Genomic DNA, 15189 nt, shown 5'->3' with positions numbered 1-15189 from the left:
CTCCAGACAAACTTACATATATGATCACCAGACTCATTATCTCCAAATAGGAGGTATGCAAATGATCTTTTGCTTCAGAAGGAGAATAAAAGTACTTTGTTACCTTTTTTTGGGAAGGGAGGGAAGGAGAGAGGAAGGAAGGAAGGGAGGGAGCACATAGTGCACAGATCTTGGTTTCTAATACCATTCTCCAATAAAAGAAATCTGGCTCCCTGAGAAATGGATGATGATTCTAGGACTGGGGCAGGAAGTATCAAGATGAGCTTGGAGTATCTTGCAGTGACAGAAAGTAAGGAAGAGCTAATAAACAAACAACAAACAAGAAAATCAACAACAACAGCAAAACACCATAATGATGGGAGTATGTCAAAGGGACACAAGATCTGACTGAAAGAAATCCCAATCTGGAGCTGGAACAATTTGAGCAACAAAGTAGTACTGGACTGTAATATATAAAATAAATATCCATAAGTCTATACTGATATAAATAAATGATTGCATAAATCAATAAATGAGGGAGAAGAGACAAATCTCTCATGCAAAAGAAATAAAAGGTGTTCCACTCTAACAATGTAGAGTCTGGGCTCCTTAAGCAGGGACTGTGCATAGTTACTTCCTTTCAAAGAGTACAGTATAAGGATAAGAAGGGGAAAAAAGAGTATCTTATAGTGAAAGAACCTAACACTACCTCAACCAAGTGATTAACGTTAACATCAACAGTGACAAATCATGTTGATAGTATGTACCTTTGATATGATGTGATGAAAATGGCTCCTCACCTCTGTGGTCTTCTTCCCCAAAAGAAATAATCCCAGTCTAATAATGGGTAAAACATCAGACATTCTACAAAGTATCTGACCAGTGCTCTTCGAAACTAACACGGTCATGAAAAACAAAGAAAGTCTGAAAACCTGTCACAGCCAAGAGGTGCCGTGCCTAAGGAGACATGACTACTAAATGCAATGTGGTGTCCTGGATGGACCATGGAACAAAAAGAAGGACATTAGGTAAAAACTAAGGATATGTGAATAAAGCATTGATTTTAGTTAATAATAATGTATCAACATTGGTTCATTAATTTTGACAAACGTACCATACTAATGTAAGATATTAATAATAGGGGAAACTGGATGTCAAGTACCTGGGAACTCTGTAGTATCTCTGCATTTTTTCTGTAAATCTAAACCTGTTCTAAAATTAAAATTTTACCTAATAAAAGTAAGAAATAAGTTATAATATTTAGTCTGCAGATTAACATTATGACCCTTATTTTGTCCCAATGCAAGCCAGTCACTCTTATTATGGTATACATGACATTCTGAGGAAATAAAGGGGGTCTGCACACAGAGAAGCTGACAGTGGAGGCCTCCTTTCAGCATCCTACAATGTACTTCAATTCACATCTATGCCTAGTTAAGTAGTTTAACTAAGCTAACCCTCACAAGAATACACACATAGTTTAACATATTTTAGGCAAGAAACAGCAGGTAAAATATAATATTAATAATATAAGCACAGGCTAGAAATAAAAGCGACATTTCTCCCATTCCTAATGAGTTCTGTATCAGTCACAAGAAGTTAAAAACAATGATGTTTTTAACTAATAAAATCTGACCAGAAGTAGGCCAAAAAATTTCAAAATTATCAAGAGGCCTAGAGGCCTTTAATGTATTTTTATTAATGTAATGACTAAACCAAGGTTAGATACATATATCAAATATGTATTTTTAAATAGTAATATATTAATGAAAGGCAACAGTGGACTTATATCCACTATTATTAATGATAAACCCTGCCCTAAATGTATGCTATGCTTCAAGTTAACAGCTAATGATATTATGAGGCCTTTTTAACCAGCACAACATATATTCAGATTATAAAGATAAATGTTTATCATTTGTAGCAATGTTTAAAGTCCTGCTATACCCAATTTAGTATTTTATGACATTTCACAGGAGATAATGGCAGGTATGCAGAAGCCTTTACACACGCTTCTAACCTGTCTTCTTACATTTGTTGGATTCTGGTTTTGAAAATGAAATACATGAAAAAGATATATTCTCAATATATTCTCAACAGCAAATGACTTCATTAATGAAAACAATGTTTTAGTTAAAATTGTGAAAGTATAACCACTGAGAAGGCAGTCACTTGATCAGAATAAAAAGATTTTGAGGTAAGGTTTAAAGGTTATCACCACATATGAAATTCATTTTCCCCATCATTCATAGACAAGCAGCAGTAGAAAAGCAGATGAATCCAAAAATGTACAAAGTGCTACAGGATTATCACTGATATGGTTAATTTCATAGCAACAAGACCTTTAATAAATAGAGGAATACCTACATACTATAATGAGGTATGTAGCAACTATAGCACAGTATTTAAGTGACTTAGCTCCAGAACTGGACTACATGAGCTGTAATACTGACAATTAAATTTATTAGCTATGAGACCCTAGACATGTTATTTAATCTCTCTCTGAGTTACTGTCATCTGTAGAATGGTAGTAATAATAATTTCTACCTCACAGAATTGCTAAAAGTATTACAAGAGATATTTCATTAGAGCACTTAGAACAATACTTGGCACATGGTAAGTACTCAAAAAATATTAGCTATTATTGGGAGTAAAGCATTATGGGAGTATTCATGAAAATCTTTTATATCACAACAAAATTCATTAATTATCTTAAAGATATCAAACCCAGAGATGAATTACACATTTTTCTTTTACAAATAAATAAGAATGGCCTGTTCTGTGATATTACATAAAGACAGGTCTTTGAGACTTCCATCAGTGTCTCCTTCTTAATTAGTTAAAGGTTATATTGATAGTGTGGACACAAACAGCTAACAGAAAATACTTCACTAGAACTCAGAAAGAGTATACATACCCTCAAATCAGGAGAAAAGTTCTCTGCAGAAGTTGATATGGAATCCGATGATACAACAGAAGCTGATTTTGTATGCACTGAATTCTCTGAATGAGAAGTGGAAGCACTACAAGATACAAAAGCACAGTGTGTTTGAAAAATGGGCGTGTTAAAAACCAATTTCAGAAATTTTATTAACTATAACTCTATTATTTCTTAAAACTTCCACTGCCAACCAGTCCTACTTTGCCTATTCAATCTTATCTCCAAATACTGATAAATTGCAAGCTCTATTGGTAAGAATAGGGCTAAGTATTATTACCATCCACATTCCCTCTGGACAGGCTTCCCCAGTACTCATAAATACATTCCAGGTTAATTCTTTCTTTTTATCCAACCATCCATTTATGCATCCAATGATCAGGCCAATGTGCAAAACCATTACACCAGGCACTATGATTTGGAGATAAATATGGCAAAACCCTCATGTTCATAAAGCTCACAAGCTTGTGAAAGAGGCAGACAAGTAGATAATGCTGCAGTGTGATAACTCTAACTACATACACACACACACGGGGTGGGGTGGGGTGAGGGCAGAGAGAGAGAGAAAGAGAAAGAGAAAGAAGGACTATGATTACGAACTTGGAGAAAAGAAAAGAAAGCACCTGACTCTACCCAGGAAAGTTCAGGGAAGACATCACAGAGGAGGTGATATCTGAACTGAGTCTTGAAAGATAGGAAATTGTCAGGCTGACAAACAAGTAAGGGAATTCCAAAAACAAACAAAAAACACTACAGAAGTACAGAATTATCAAAGAGCACAGAACACTTGAGAAACTACAAATAGTTCGACAGTGCTGGATGAGCAGAAGAGCAGAAGATGGAAAGTTGAGCCTGTCTTTGTACCTTGTACCTTTCCACCAAACCAAATTCTATATTTTTAACAAGGCTGTCTGAAATATCCACTTCTTCCTTTACAATAAGGAATCACACTCTAGAGTTACTTTTATTCTCTTTAATTCTTATAGAACTTTTGATACCTGATCACATACTGCCTTTTACTGTTTACTGATCTCAGGTATGTAAATTTAGTCTCACCAACTAAAATTTAAATACCCCAAGAGGGAGGACCATGTCTTTACTTTCCTTAAAATCGACTTCAGTGCCTGTGTATATAGTTAACATGTATTATGTTTCTTAAATTCAAAAATACAGGACTTCCCTGGCGGTCCAGTGGTTAAGACTCCACGTTTCCACCGCAGGGGCCATGGGTTCAATCCCTGGTCAGGGAACTGAGATCCCACATGCCCTGCGGCCAAAAATTATAGTGACAATATACCTATGCCACAAACTGAAATGATTTACATCATTTCCTTTTATCAGTAAAAAATTTTTTTAATTATTTAAGGAAGAAAAATCAATGGTAGAAAAATCTCAGACACTTTGAATTGAAACTTAAAGTTCTGATAAAAAAATATATTTTTCTAAAGTTTCATTCCCAACATATTAAAAGTCTCCCTCACATGAAAAGTCAAAACTTTTTCATTAGATTCTGATGGAATAATCCACCTTGAGGTTGTGATAATATTTAAGAACCATATTTTTGTTTTAAAATTTGTCCATCATAAACCTGTGTATAATGATTACTAAACTATTTTTACAATGTGAAAATCATCTCCTCTCAAAAAACTGTCAGTTCATTTTTTTATTGGTTTTTTTCAGCTTTATTGAGGTTTGATTACTAAAAATTGTGTATATTTTAGGTGTACAACATGTTTTCACATATGTATACATTGTGAAATGATCACCACAATTAAGCTAACTGAAACATCCATCACCTCACAGAGTTACCTTTCTTCTCCTGGTGAGGGAATTTGAGATCTACTGTCTTGGCAGTTTCAAGTATACAATACCGTATTACTAACTACAGTCACCGTGCTATATATTAGGTACCCAGAACTTAATTTATAACTGAAAATTTGTCCCTTTTGATCAGTATGTCCACTTTTTCCCTCTTCAGATAGGATTTGAAAACATTTTCTCTCACTCGGTAGGTCACTTTTTCGTTTTATTTTTTCTTTTGTTACAGGGAAACTTTTTGTTTTTGATGTAGTCCCAATAGTTTATTTTTGCTTTTGTTGTCTGCACTATTGGTGTCAAATCCCAGAAACCATTCTCAAGACCAACACCAAAGAGCTTTTTCCCTATGTTTTCCTCTAGGAGTTTTACAGATTCAGGTCTTACTTTTAAATGTTTAATCCATTTTGTGTTGATTTTTGTGTGTGATGTAATACAAGAGTCCAATTTTATCCTTTTGCATGTGGATATCTATTTTTACCAACACCATTTATTGAAGAGTCTATCATTTCCCCACTGTGCATTCCTGGTGCCCTTTCAAAGGCAAGTTGACTGTATACATGTGTGGTTCTATTTCTGGGCTCTCTATTCTGTTCTAATGTCTATGTGTCTATTTTCTTATGCTGGTACCATATTGTTTTGATAACTATAGCTTTGTAATACAGTTTGAAGTTAGGAAGCATGATGCCTCCAGCTTTGTTCTTCGTGCTCAAGATTGCTTTAGCTATTTCAGGTTTTGTGTGGTTCCATACTGACTTCAGGATTGTTTTTCTATCTGTGAAAAATGCCATTAGAATTTTTATGTAGAATGCATTGAATCTGTAGATCACTTTGGGCAGCAGTGACATTTTAACAAGATTAATTCTTCCAATCCATTAACATAGGATAACTTTCTATTGATTTGTGTCTTCTTCAATTTCTTCCATCACTGTTTTATAGTTTTCTTCATACAGGTCTTTTACCGCCTTGGTTAATTTTACTCCTTAGTATTTTATTCTTGTTGATGTTATTGCAATGAATTTGTTTTCTTAATGTCTTTTTTGGAAAGTTCATTGCTAGCATATAGAAACAACTGATTTCTGCATGTTGATTTTGTATCCTGTAACTTAACCTGAATTTGCTTATTAGTTTTAACAGTTCTTTTGGTAGAGTTTTTAGTGTTCCATATATAAGATCATGCTATCTACAGTATGTTTTTATATATTTATACAATGTGAAAATCATCTCCCCCAAAATAAACTGTCACTTCACTTAAATGAATGAAAATGGCATTCCACTGGGAACACTTCAAAATTGTTTTTTCAAATACAAACATCTCTTTATTTTATTAACTATTTCAAAGTATAATTGTGTAATTTTTTTTGTATCCAAGAATCTATATTATACAAAGGAGCAGTCATAAGAATTCTATTATCTAGTTTTATAATGCAAGGAAAGAGAAATTGATAGGCTGAGAATGATTTCTTCCTTTTTTCCTGTACCAATTTCTGAGTAATTAAATTCCATGTGCATTAAAATAACAAGTAAAATAGACAAACTTCAGGCACAGTGCTCTAACAGATATTGTTTGCTGCCTGCTCCATATATATACACACCCCTTTCTTTCCTGACTTTAGTGAGGACAGTTTGTGGCCAGCCCAAGATGACATGCTTGTTTTTGGCTCCCTTGTGTCTAGGAAACAATGTGACACAATTTTGGCCAATGAGATTCAAGGGGCGGTTTGTTAATTGTTATGGAAGCCTCTTATTTTCTTAATAAAGGGGAGCAGAAATAGCAAGGCGGTCCTTAACCTTTCCCACTTTCTCTTGCCTGGACCAAGAACGTAAAGCTTGGATATACTGTGGCCATCCTGTAAACATGAGCAAATGCTGGCTTGTGAAGGACACAAAAGAGCATAAAGTCCTTTCCTGGTGAGCAGCTGAATCTACACCAACAACTCCCTACTTTGGGAATCTTGGTTATGTAAAATAAATGAAGTTCAATTTTTAAAATCACTGTAATGGAGTTTTCTATTCTGTACAGCCAAACACAATTTTAAGTGTTACAGCAATCAACACCTCACAAAGTCTATTTTGAATAAGCTGAAATGCATGGTACTATTTTTTATGTATATGACCTTCTGGGAAAACAGAAAAAACATGTAAAGGCAATAAAACACAATTTGGAATTATGGGTAGTGTATACCTAAAAATAATAGTATCGATAGGAATATTATAGCATGTACCATTAAGACATCAAATAGTTCTTGAGAGCCAAAGTATGAAATAAACAAATCTAAGAGAAATAAAATAACAAGCAAAATCAGGTCTTGCAACTAATACTTTGCAGTCTCAAAGAATCAGTCTTCCAAGCAAAAGTGTGGAAAACAGCCTTTAATTATTAATCTCTTTTTAGACACACATAAACATGGGTAGATATTGTGATCTACACTGTTGTATTTGAATAAGCACTAAAAGGTTTTAAACTCCAGGCAGGCAATGAGGGGCTGGAGGGGACAAGGGTGGGAATACTTGTGATTACAGCAAACACAAATACACACAGCACCACCACCACCACCACCAGAACCCCTGAAAGTTCTGGTATAAACATGAAGTGGCTACTCAGACTGAAGGTGGCCACAGAATGCAGTTCTTATTCAGCAGTTATTTTTCTCCTGTCATATGGGCTCTATGCATGCTTCTGATCACCATGGCTACTACAATAATACAACCTAATTTCCACTGCTCTCTTCCATTTCCCCACTGTTCATCTTGAGGTCAAGCTCTCTATGTTGACCTTTTATGAACTGTTCCACAAACAAGCTCTATATTTCCCTGAATTCATACCTTTGCTCATGCCATTCCAAAAACAATGCCCATTTATCCCAATCTATTTATTAACATCTTACTTACACTTTAAGACCCGGTTAAAAGGCTAGCTTTTCCAAGAAATCTTCCCCAGGTCTTCCAGCTGGAACAAAACTCTCAGTCGACTACACTTCTGCCTATACTCTATAATGGCACTTAACACTTTCCACATTAGACTAGAGCTCTTTGGTTACACAGCCTCCTCCTTTTTAAATTATAAACTGCTAGAGAATAAGAATCTTGTAATTGGCAAGGCATTTGAACTCAGAGCAAAGATTGCAGTCTGCTAATCTCATTAAGTAACCAGTGCCACTTTGGTTTTCCTAGGCCCATAAACTTCACCACATAAATTTCAATCCAAACATTCCTGCTATCCTTGTCATCCTGAACTTCTTCAAAAATGCCAGACCTTCTAGTCCGACTATGTGTTTTCTCCATCCATTTTCCCTGCCCAAGTCTTCCTTCAGCTCCTAACTTTTCCTAACCTTTATACTAGACTTTTTACACCATACTGAATAAATTCTCTTACATCTTCAACCAAATTCTCCCCTCCACCTCTTTGCTTCAACTGAGATCTCCTTCCAGGAATCCACTTCGCTGCAGCCTTTTCTAGAGAAAACTTTCTTGTTCCACATCTAAAAAGCCCAAAGGTGAAGCCAGCATTTCCCCAGCTCCTTTCTCATGCTTCTACACTAGTATTACTTTTCCATCTTCATATATAAAAGCCTTCTTCCTCTGAGGTTCATGGGATGTGGGTATAAAACCTCTCTGTAACTATCATCCACTCACCTTTTAATTACTCCTCCTCACTCAGTAAGAACTTTCTAATCTGGCTCACTTTCTTCTCTAAAGCTTCTTTCTACTCCAAAAGTGCCTTCATCATGGGAATTTTAATGCCCATAAGGGCAAACTAGCAACAACCTTGCTCAAAATTCCTCACTTCCTACATCCCTCATCTATATCCCCACCTTAGCAATGTGCTTCTGTAGTCACACACTGTACTTTATCATTTCTGGAAACTACCCAGCCTTTGTAATCTTAAACTTAAGGAAACCAATATCTGACCACAGATGCTATTCTTTCCAAATATCTCTTTTTCTTAACTTTCCCTTCATCTAATCTTCAACCTGGTGGTGACAACTCATCCCTCAACTCCTCCATTTGTCATTATTATCCTTCATGCTTTACTGCTCTCTCTATCCCCCTTCACTTCCTTCCCCATCCAACCTGGAATACACAGTATCATTTTATACTCTCTCTTGCCAAACACTCAGTATCCTTATATCCTTATCCACTGACCACCACTTCCCTAACTAATCCCTAAATTCAGATCAATATATTGAATAACTATCTACCTTCTCCTGCGCTAATGGAATAAATCTTCACATTGGGGCCATTTAAAATTTATGGTTAGAAAATATTAGCTAGGCCCTGGGCAGTGCTCAGCAACACTCCCACTTACCAAGTGATTTTTCTAAACCATCACTATCTTTTCCCCAAGCCAATCACATCCAATCAATCCAAAGTCCTGTAGAGTCTACCTCCCTATCATCTCTTGAATGCATCCTTTTTTCTATCCTAATTTTTACTGTCTTAGCTCGACACCTCTTCCCTCAACTACTCATCCAATATATCACCTCAAACTAATACCAAAGTGACCTTTCAAAGACAGATCTGATCCTATCATTCCTCTGCTTAAAACTTGTTTTTAAATTGAGATATAATAGACATATAACATTATATTAGTTTCAGGTGTACAGCATAATGATTCCGTGTTTGTATATATTGTGAAATAATCACAGTTAAGTCTTGTTAACATCCATCACCATAAATATTTACAATTTTTCTTCTGATGATAACTTTTAAGATCAACTCTCTTAGCAACTCTCAACTATACAATACAGTATTATTAACTATAGTCACCATGCTGTACATCACATCCCCATGACTTTATTTCATAACCAGAAGTACTCTGACCACCTTCACATTTCACCCATTCCCTCCTACCCTAATCCCCTGCCTCTGGCAACCACCAATCTGTTCTATGTGAGTTCGGTTTTTGTTTTTCAGATTCCACATATAAGTGAGGTCATACAGTATCTGTCTATCTCTGACTTATTTCACTTAGCATAACACCCTCAAGATCCACCCATGTTGTTGCAAATGACAAGATTTCCCTCTTTTTAGCTAAATAATATCCCGTTTTGTGTGTGTGTGTGTGTGTGTGTGTGTGTGTGTGTGTGTGTGTGTGTGTGTGTGTAGCACATTTTCTTTATCAATTCATCCGTCAGTGGACCCTTAGGTTGCTTCCATATTTTGGTTATTGTAAATAATGCTGCAATGAACATGAGGGTGCACATATCTTTTTCAGTTAGTGTTTTTGTTTTTCTCAGATAAATATCCAGAAGTCGAATTGCTGGATCATACAGTAGTTCCATTTTTAATTTTTTGAGGAACCTCCATCCTGTTTCCCACAGCGACTGTACCACTTTATATGCTGACCAACAGTCTACCAGGGCTCCCTTTTCTCCACATCCTCACCAACACTTGTGATGTTTTGTCTTTTTGATAAGAGCGATTCTAACAGGCGTGAGGTGATATCTCATTGTGGTTTTAACTTGCATTCCCTGCTTAAATCTTCAGTGATTACTCACTGCCAACAGAATCGAGCCCAAACTCCTTAGCACAACACTTGAAGTCTTCCATGATCTGGCCTTTGTTCTACACATCTAGCTGGAGCTCTTATTCATCTGAACCCATTGGGAATGGCTTGCAGATTCTCTAAGTTCTTTAGCTATTTCATGCATCTGCACCTTTGCTAACCTTGCTTAACCCTGCTGTCTTTGCCTCTAATGTCCTTCATACACTTCCAAGCCCTCTTTGCCCATCCATCTTGTAAACATGACTACTTCTTCCTTCACTGTACACTGTACATATTTCTATCATAATACCTGTAACACTGTATTGTATTTACTCATCTACGAGCTCCTCTTCTCAGACACTTTGTTATTGTTTACTATTCCAAGATCCTTTACCACAGATCGTTTCCCTATCTTGCTCGCAATAAAATATGTAAAGCGTCTAAAAAAATGTAGCACCACGTGTAAGTATCGATATTAGCTGTAATTATTTATGACAAATGAGTGTTATTACACAGAAATTACCCCACCCCAAGTAAGATTAGCTGCAGAAATTTAAAAATTATAATAGCAAAGCTGCTGTTTCACCTCTCATTAATACTACTTTCAGCTGTGACATATTACAAGTCAGAATACAAATGTCCCCTAGTGACTGCACCCACAGATTTACTGGGGGAGCGGAGGGGACAGCAAGAACTACAATTAAAGACCTGGTATTCACAAAATAAGGAATTATGTCTTTTGGACAACATTATGTTAGAAGTATTAGAAAAATGATTATTTTTCCCACTATAAGGGCACGTGTGTTGGCACTGTGGACGCAATTTAAAAATGAAGTCTGTCGTTGCCATGAACTGAATGGTGTCCCCCCCCAAATTCTTACACTGAAGCTCACTATGAGCCCCAAAGTGATTATAACTGGTGACAGTGCTTTTAGGAGATACTTAAAGTTAAATGAAGTCATAAGGGTGGGGTATAAGTTAACATCAATAGGATTAGTGGCCTTATAAGAAGAGGAAGAGAGAAAGCCTATCATTGCCCCCATCCCTACCTGACTCTGCAAGCACACAGCAGGAAAGGCCATGTAAGAAGACAGCCACCTGCAAGCCAGTCAAAGAGAGTCCTCACTGCGAACTGAATCGGCCAGCACCTTGATCCCAGACTTCCCAGCCTCTAAAACTGTGAGAAATAAATTTCTGTTGTTTAAGCCACAAGTCTATAGTATTGCTTTGTATGCAAGCCTGAGCTGACTAATACAGTCATAGAGAATAAAAGTCATCAAAGGAGTTTCTCTTGGATATACTGATAGAAGTGAAAGATTTCTAATTTGAAATTGATAATATAAAATAAATTTTTTTTATACAAAAAAAAGCTCAAAAGTTCTGAAAAGTACTAAAAAGGACATGGCAGTCCTACCAAAAGAGACCTAATTATATCATCAGAAATAACCTTTCTCTGGGAAAAATATGAGTAAAAATTAATGTTTACGTTGCCTATTATGTTTTCCACAGAACTACCTTGCCCAAAACTGTTCACCCCAACTTGATAGACACTCCAACTGTATGAAGTCATTTTCATCAAGAAACAGTTTATATTTTCTTTTCTTCTTCCCTTCCTTTCTTTCTCACTGAATAGGGTTTTTATTTCCCATTTTCATGTCTCACTCTAGCTCAATACACTTTTGCTGAAAAAAGCTGGAATCAGCTCATAACTGGATTCCCTCAGGGATGTTAGTCGCATCACTTTGTAATATATAATATTCAAATCTACAAGAATAATGTCCTTCAAGCATCACTCCAACAATCCTATAGCACTTGTATTCATTATGATGAAAGTGCGTCTACTAGTACCCAACTGCCTCCAAATCAAATTAAATATCGTAATAGCTTTCAGAGTGCCAAGGCTCTCCAACATACCTACTTCTAGCTCAAGTTTACATTTCACTCCAGCCAGACAAACCTGTTCCTTGCCACTGGTCACGAGAATCAGACTCTTCTCTGTTTCCGCTCTGAATAGCTTTTAATTTAGTCTCCAAACTGTCTTCTCTTCTGACCAACTCTGGTTTTTAACCACCTCAAACTTATCTTGAAGGTGCATTTTCCACAATAAACCAGTCCTAAGTTATTCTTACTGATTCCTTTCAATAAGTCTACTCATTCCAACACCTTTGCATTTGTATTCAGTTATGTTTACACTGATGTACTATGTTTATACTGATTCATCTTTGTCCATATTGATTCACTGTATAATGCACATATACCTTTAAAAAATTTTTAACAATTACCAAACCCTGACTATGTACAAAATACTAGATTACAGAACAGCCTCTGCCCTTGAGATTTCAGCCCGATAAGAGGCATTATACCACATAAGCATATCAATAATACCATGAGAGGTACAAACAAGGAGAAAAAACTCAAACGAAATGGTAATAATTTGAGGATTAGAGAAAAGAAGAAATACATTAAGTTGAACCATTTGAAATTGCTGTTTTGTAGGTAAAATGGTCAAATATCAACTATTCCACATGGCTCAATGTGGTCAAATGCAGGAGAAAGAAATTCAGCTGGGCCTTTAAGGAAGGACTGCAAGGCACAGATCAAGGCTTTGCAAATCACAAGCACCCCCTCCCACCTCCCCCAACACACACACACACACACACAGAAATTTGTAAAAAGAGTTTTGGAAAGTATAGGGCGTATTTTGTGAATAATAAGTCACTGACTCAAACAAAATAGATAAAAGGCCTGGTACCAGAACACTGAGAATACTAAATGCCAGGCTTAAAAATCTTGCTAGGAAAAGGCAAGGGGTTCACAATGAGAAACCACTCCACACCCTCTAGGGTGGCTAAAATCAAAAAGACAATAACAAGCGTTAGCAAAATTGTGGAGAAACTGGAACCCTCATACATTGCTGATGGGAATGTTAGATGGTATAGCCACTTTGGAAATCAGTCTGGCAGTTCCTTAAAAGGTGAAATGGAGTTACCAAATGACATAGCAATTCCACTCCTAAACATATATCCAGGACAAATGAAAACATGCCTACTTAAAAAACTACACAAGTGCACACGGATGTTCACAGCAGCATTATTCATAATAGCCAAACAGTTAAAATGCGCCATGCCATCCCCCTCCTTGAAATCCTTCCATGGCTCCCCACTGCTCTTACTTACCTTAACCTCAAGTAGCTACATGATCTGCCCCTGCCTCCTTCTCCAGCCTCCTCTTGTACATCTCTCTCTCTCCTTGCTCTTCTGTCCAACCACAGTGGCCTTCTTTGAGATCCTTAAATAAGCTGGCACCTCTGCAGGGAGCCTAGTTCTGCAAAACTCCCTGACTAGTTCCTCTAAGACTACAAACTTTAAGAAGGAAGAACTGTCAATTTTGCTCGCCATTCTATTCCTAAGACCTAGCATGGTACCTGGTATAGAACAGGCACTGAAGAAATACTGCTCCCTGGTGGCGCAGTGGTTGAGAATCTGCCTGCCAATGCAGGGGACACGGGTTGGAGCCCTGGTCTGGGAAGATCCCACATGCCGCGGAACAACTAGGCCCGTGAGCCACAATTACTGAGCCTGCGCGTCTGGAGCCTGTGCTCCGCAACAAGAGAGGCTGCGATAGTGAGAGGCCCGCGCACCGCAATGAAGAGTGGCCCCCACTTGCCACAACTAGAGAAAGCCCTCGCACAGAAATGAAGACCCACCCAACACAGTCATAAATAAATAAATAAATACTTTAAAAAAATAAGTAAAAATTAAAAAAAAAAAAGAAAAGAAATACTGCTCAAACTAATTAATGAGTGAAAAAATGAGAATGATCAAAAGATTGAATTATTCTAATCAAATTCATCAGAGGCCATGACTAGAACATAAGACAAGATGAAAAAGAAATGTGGCAAAGGGGGGCTGGGCGGGGGGGGAGGACAGAACAAGGCAGGGGAAGATAAACAGAAAGTTTCATTTTCCTTCTGGAGTTCCTGTGCATATGTTACTTTATATACCATATATAGTACTCCATTTCCATTGAAAAATTTCTTAGGACATTGGAGCAAATATTTTGTTAAGGAGGCTATGTCTTAAGTGAACGACAAATAATCCTTAAACAACTGGTGGGAATTGTTTTTTGACTGTTATTTCCACTGGAATGATTAAAGAAAAAGTTGGGAATTAAGAAACAAGGATACTTAACAGCAGTATCCATGGCCAAGTGACTTAATCCCCACTCCCCATTACAGTTTCATTATCTGTGAAAAGTACCGATTAGACTATTTTAATGGTTAGCTTTTTGATGGTCAGATCCCTCTTTGAAAAATCTCATGAAAGCTATTCCCTGTATTGTTTACAATGTCAGGGACTTTAAGGTTAAGAACCGTGGCCTAGATTATTCCTTTTAGTTCTAACATAGTCCAGAGCTTCAGAAATGAGTATTCTGCCTTTTGAAATATTCACACAGTATCTAGATAAATACTGAAAAATTAAACTGATTGTCCAAAAGGTATATGTGTATGTAAGTGTATATATATGTATGTTTTTTCTAATTAGGTAATCACAGTCTTGAATATGAAGTTAAGACTCATAAACTAAATAGAAATATTCCAATATTGTATTTCATACAACAGAGTCAAAAGGAAACTAAATCCAATAGCTATACTTATTTCAGGAACTCTGGGCTATCACTGTGTAAATTCAACGCCCCTGATTATAGATAAATAGAAACGATACCCTATCAAGAAATATAAGCCACAATTTCTTTAAATATTTTCATTGGTTTTATATTAAGTGATTTTATCAGAAGCTATATCTATCTTTTAAAATACACTTGAAAAATATTCTAATTTAGCTAAGTAATGATTCTTTTTCCCTTTTTTTCTTTTTTTTTTTTTTTTAAACTAACTACAGATGGGCCACAGAAGTCTCCCCCATAATGTCATTTCAAGTACAATGGAAAGACCTTCACTGTCTGCCTC

General features: G+C 36.5%; 1 protein-coding gene across 11 annotated transcripts in view; it reads right to left on the bottom strand.

Moving 5' to 3' along the window:
- Positions 1-15189, bottom strand: part of MTMR2 (myotubularin related protein 2) — a 109098-nt gene that overhangs the window by 68086 nt on the left and 25823 nt on the right. For all 11 annotated transcript variants that reach the window (XR_005020918.1, XM_036860665.1, XM_036860668.1 and 8 more), the window contains one exon: positions 2897-3002. Coding sequence is in view for 2 of the 11 variants with exons in the window: in XM_036860663.1 (XP_036716558.1) it covers positions 2897-3002 (106 nt within the window). In the remaining 9 variants the exon portion in view is untranslated. The remainder of the gene's footprint in view (positions 1-2896; positions 3003-15189) is intronic.

Source organism: Balaenoptera musculus, chromosome 8 (genome assembly GCF_009873245.2).
Source record: "Balaenoptera musculus isolate JJ_BM4_2016_0621 chromosome 8, mBalMus1.pri.v3, whole genome shotgun sequence".
NCBI classification, from domain to species: domain Eukaryota; kingdom Metazoa; phylum Chordata; class Mammalia; order Artiodactyla; family Balaenopteridae; genus Balaenoptera; species Balaenoptera musculus.
Note: the sequence above shows the minus strand (reverse complement) of the source record. Positions and strands in the feature narration are given on the sequence as shown.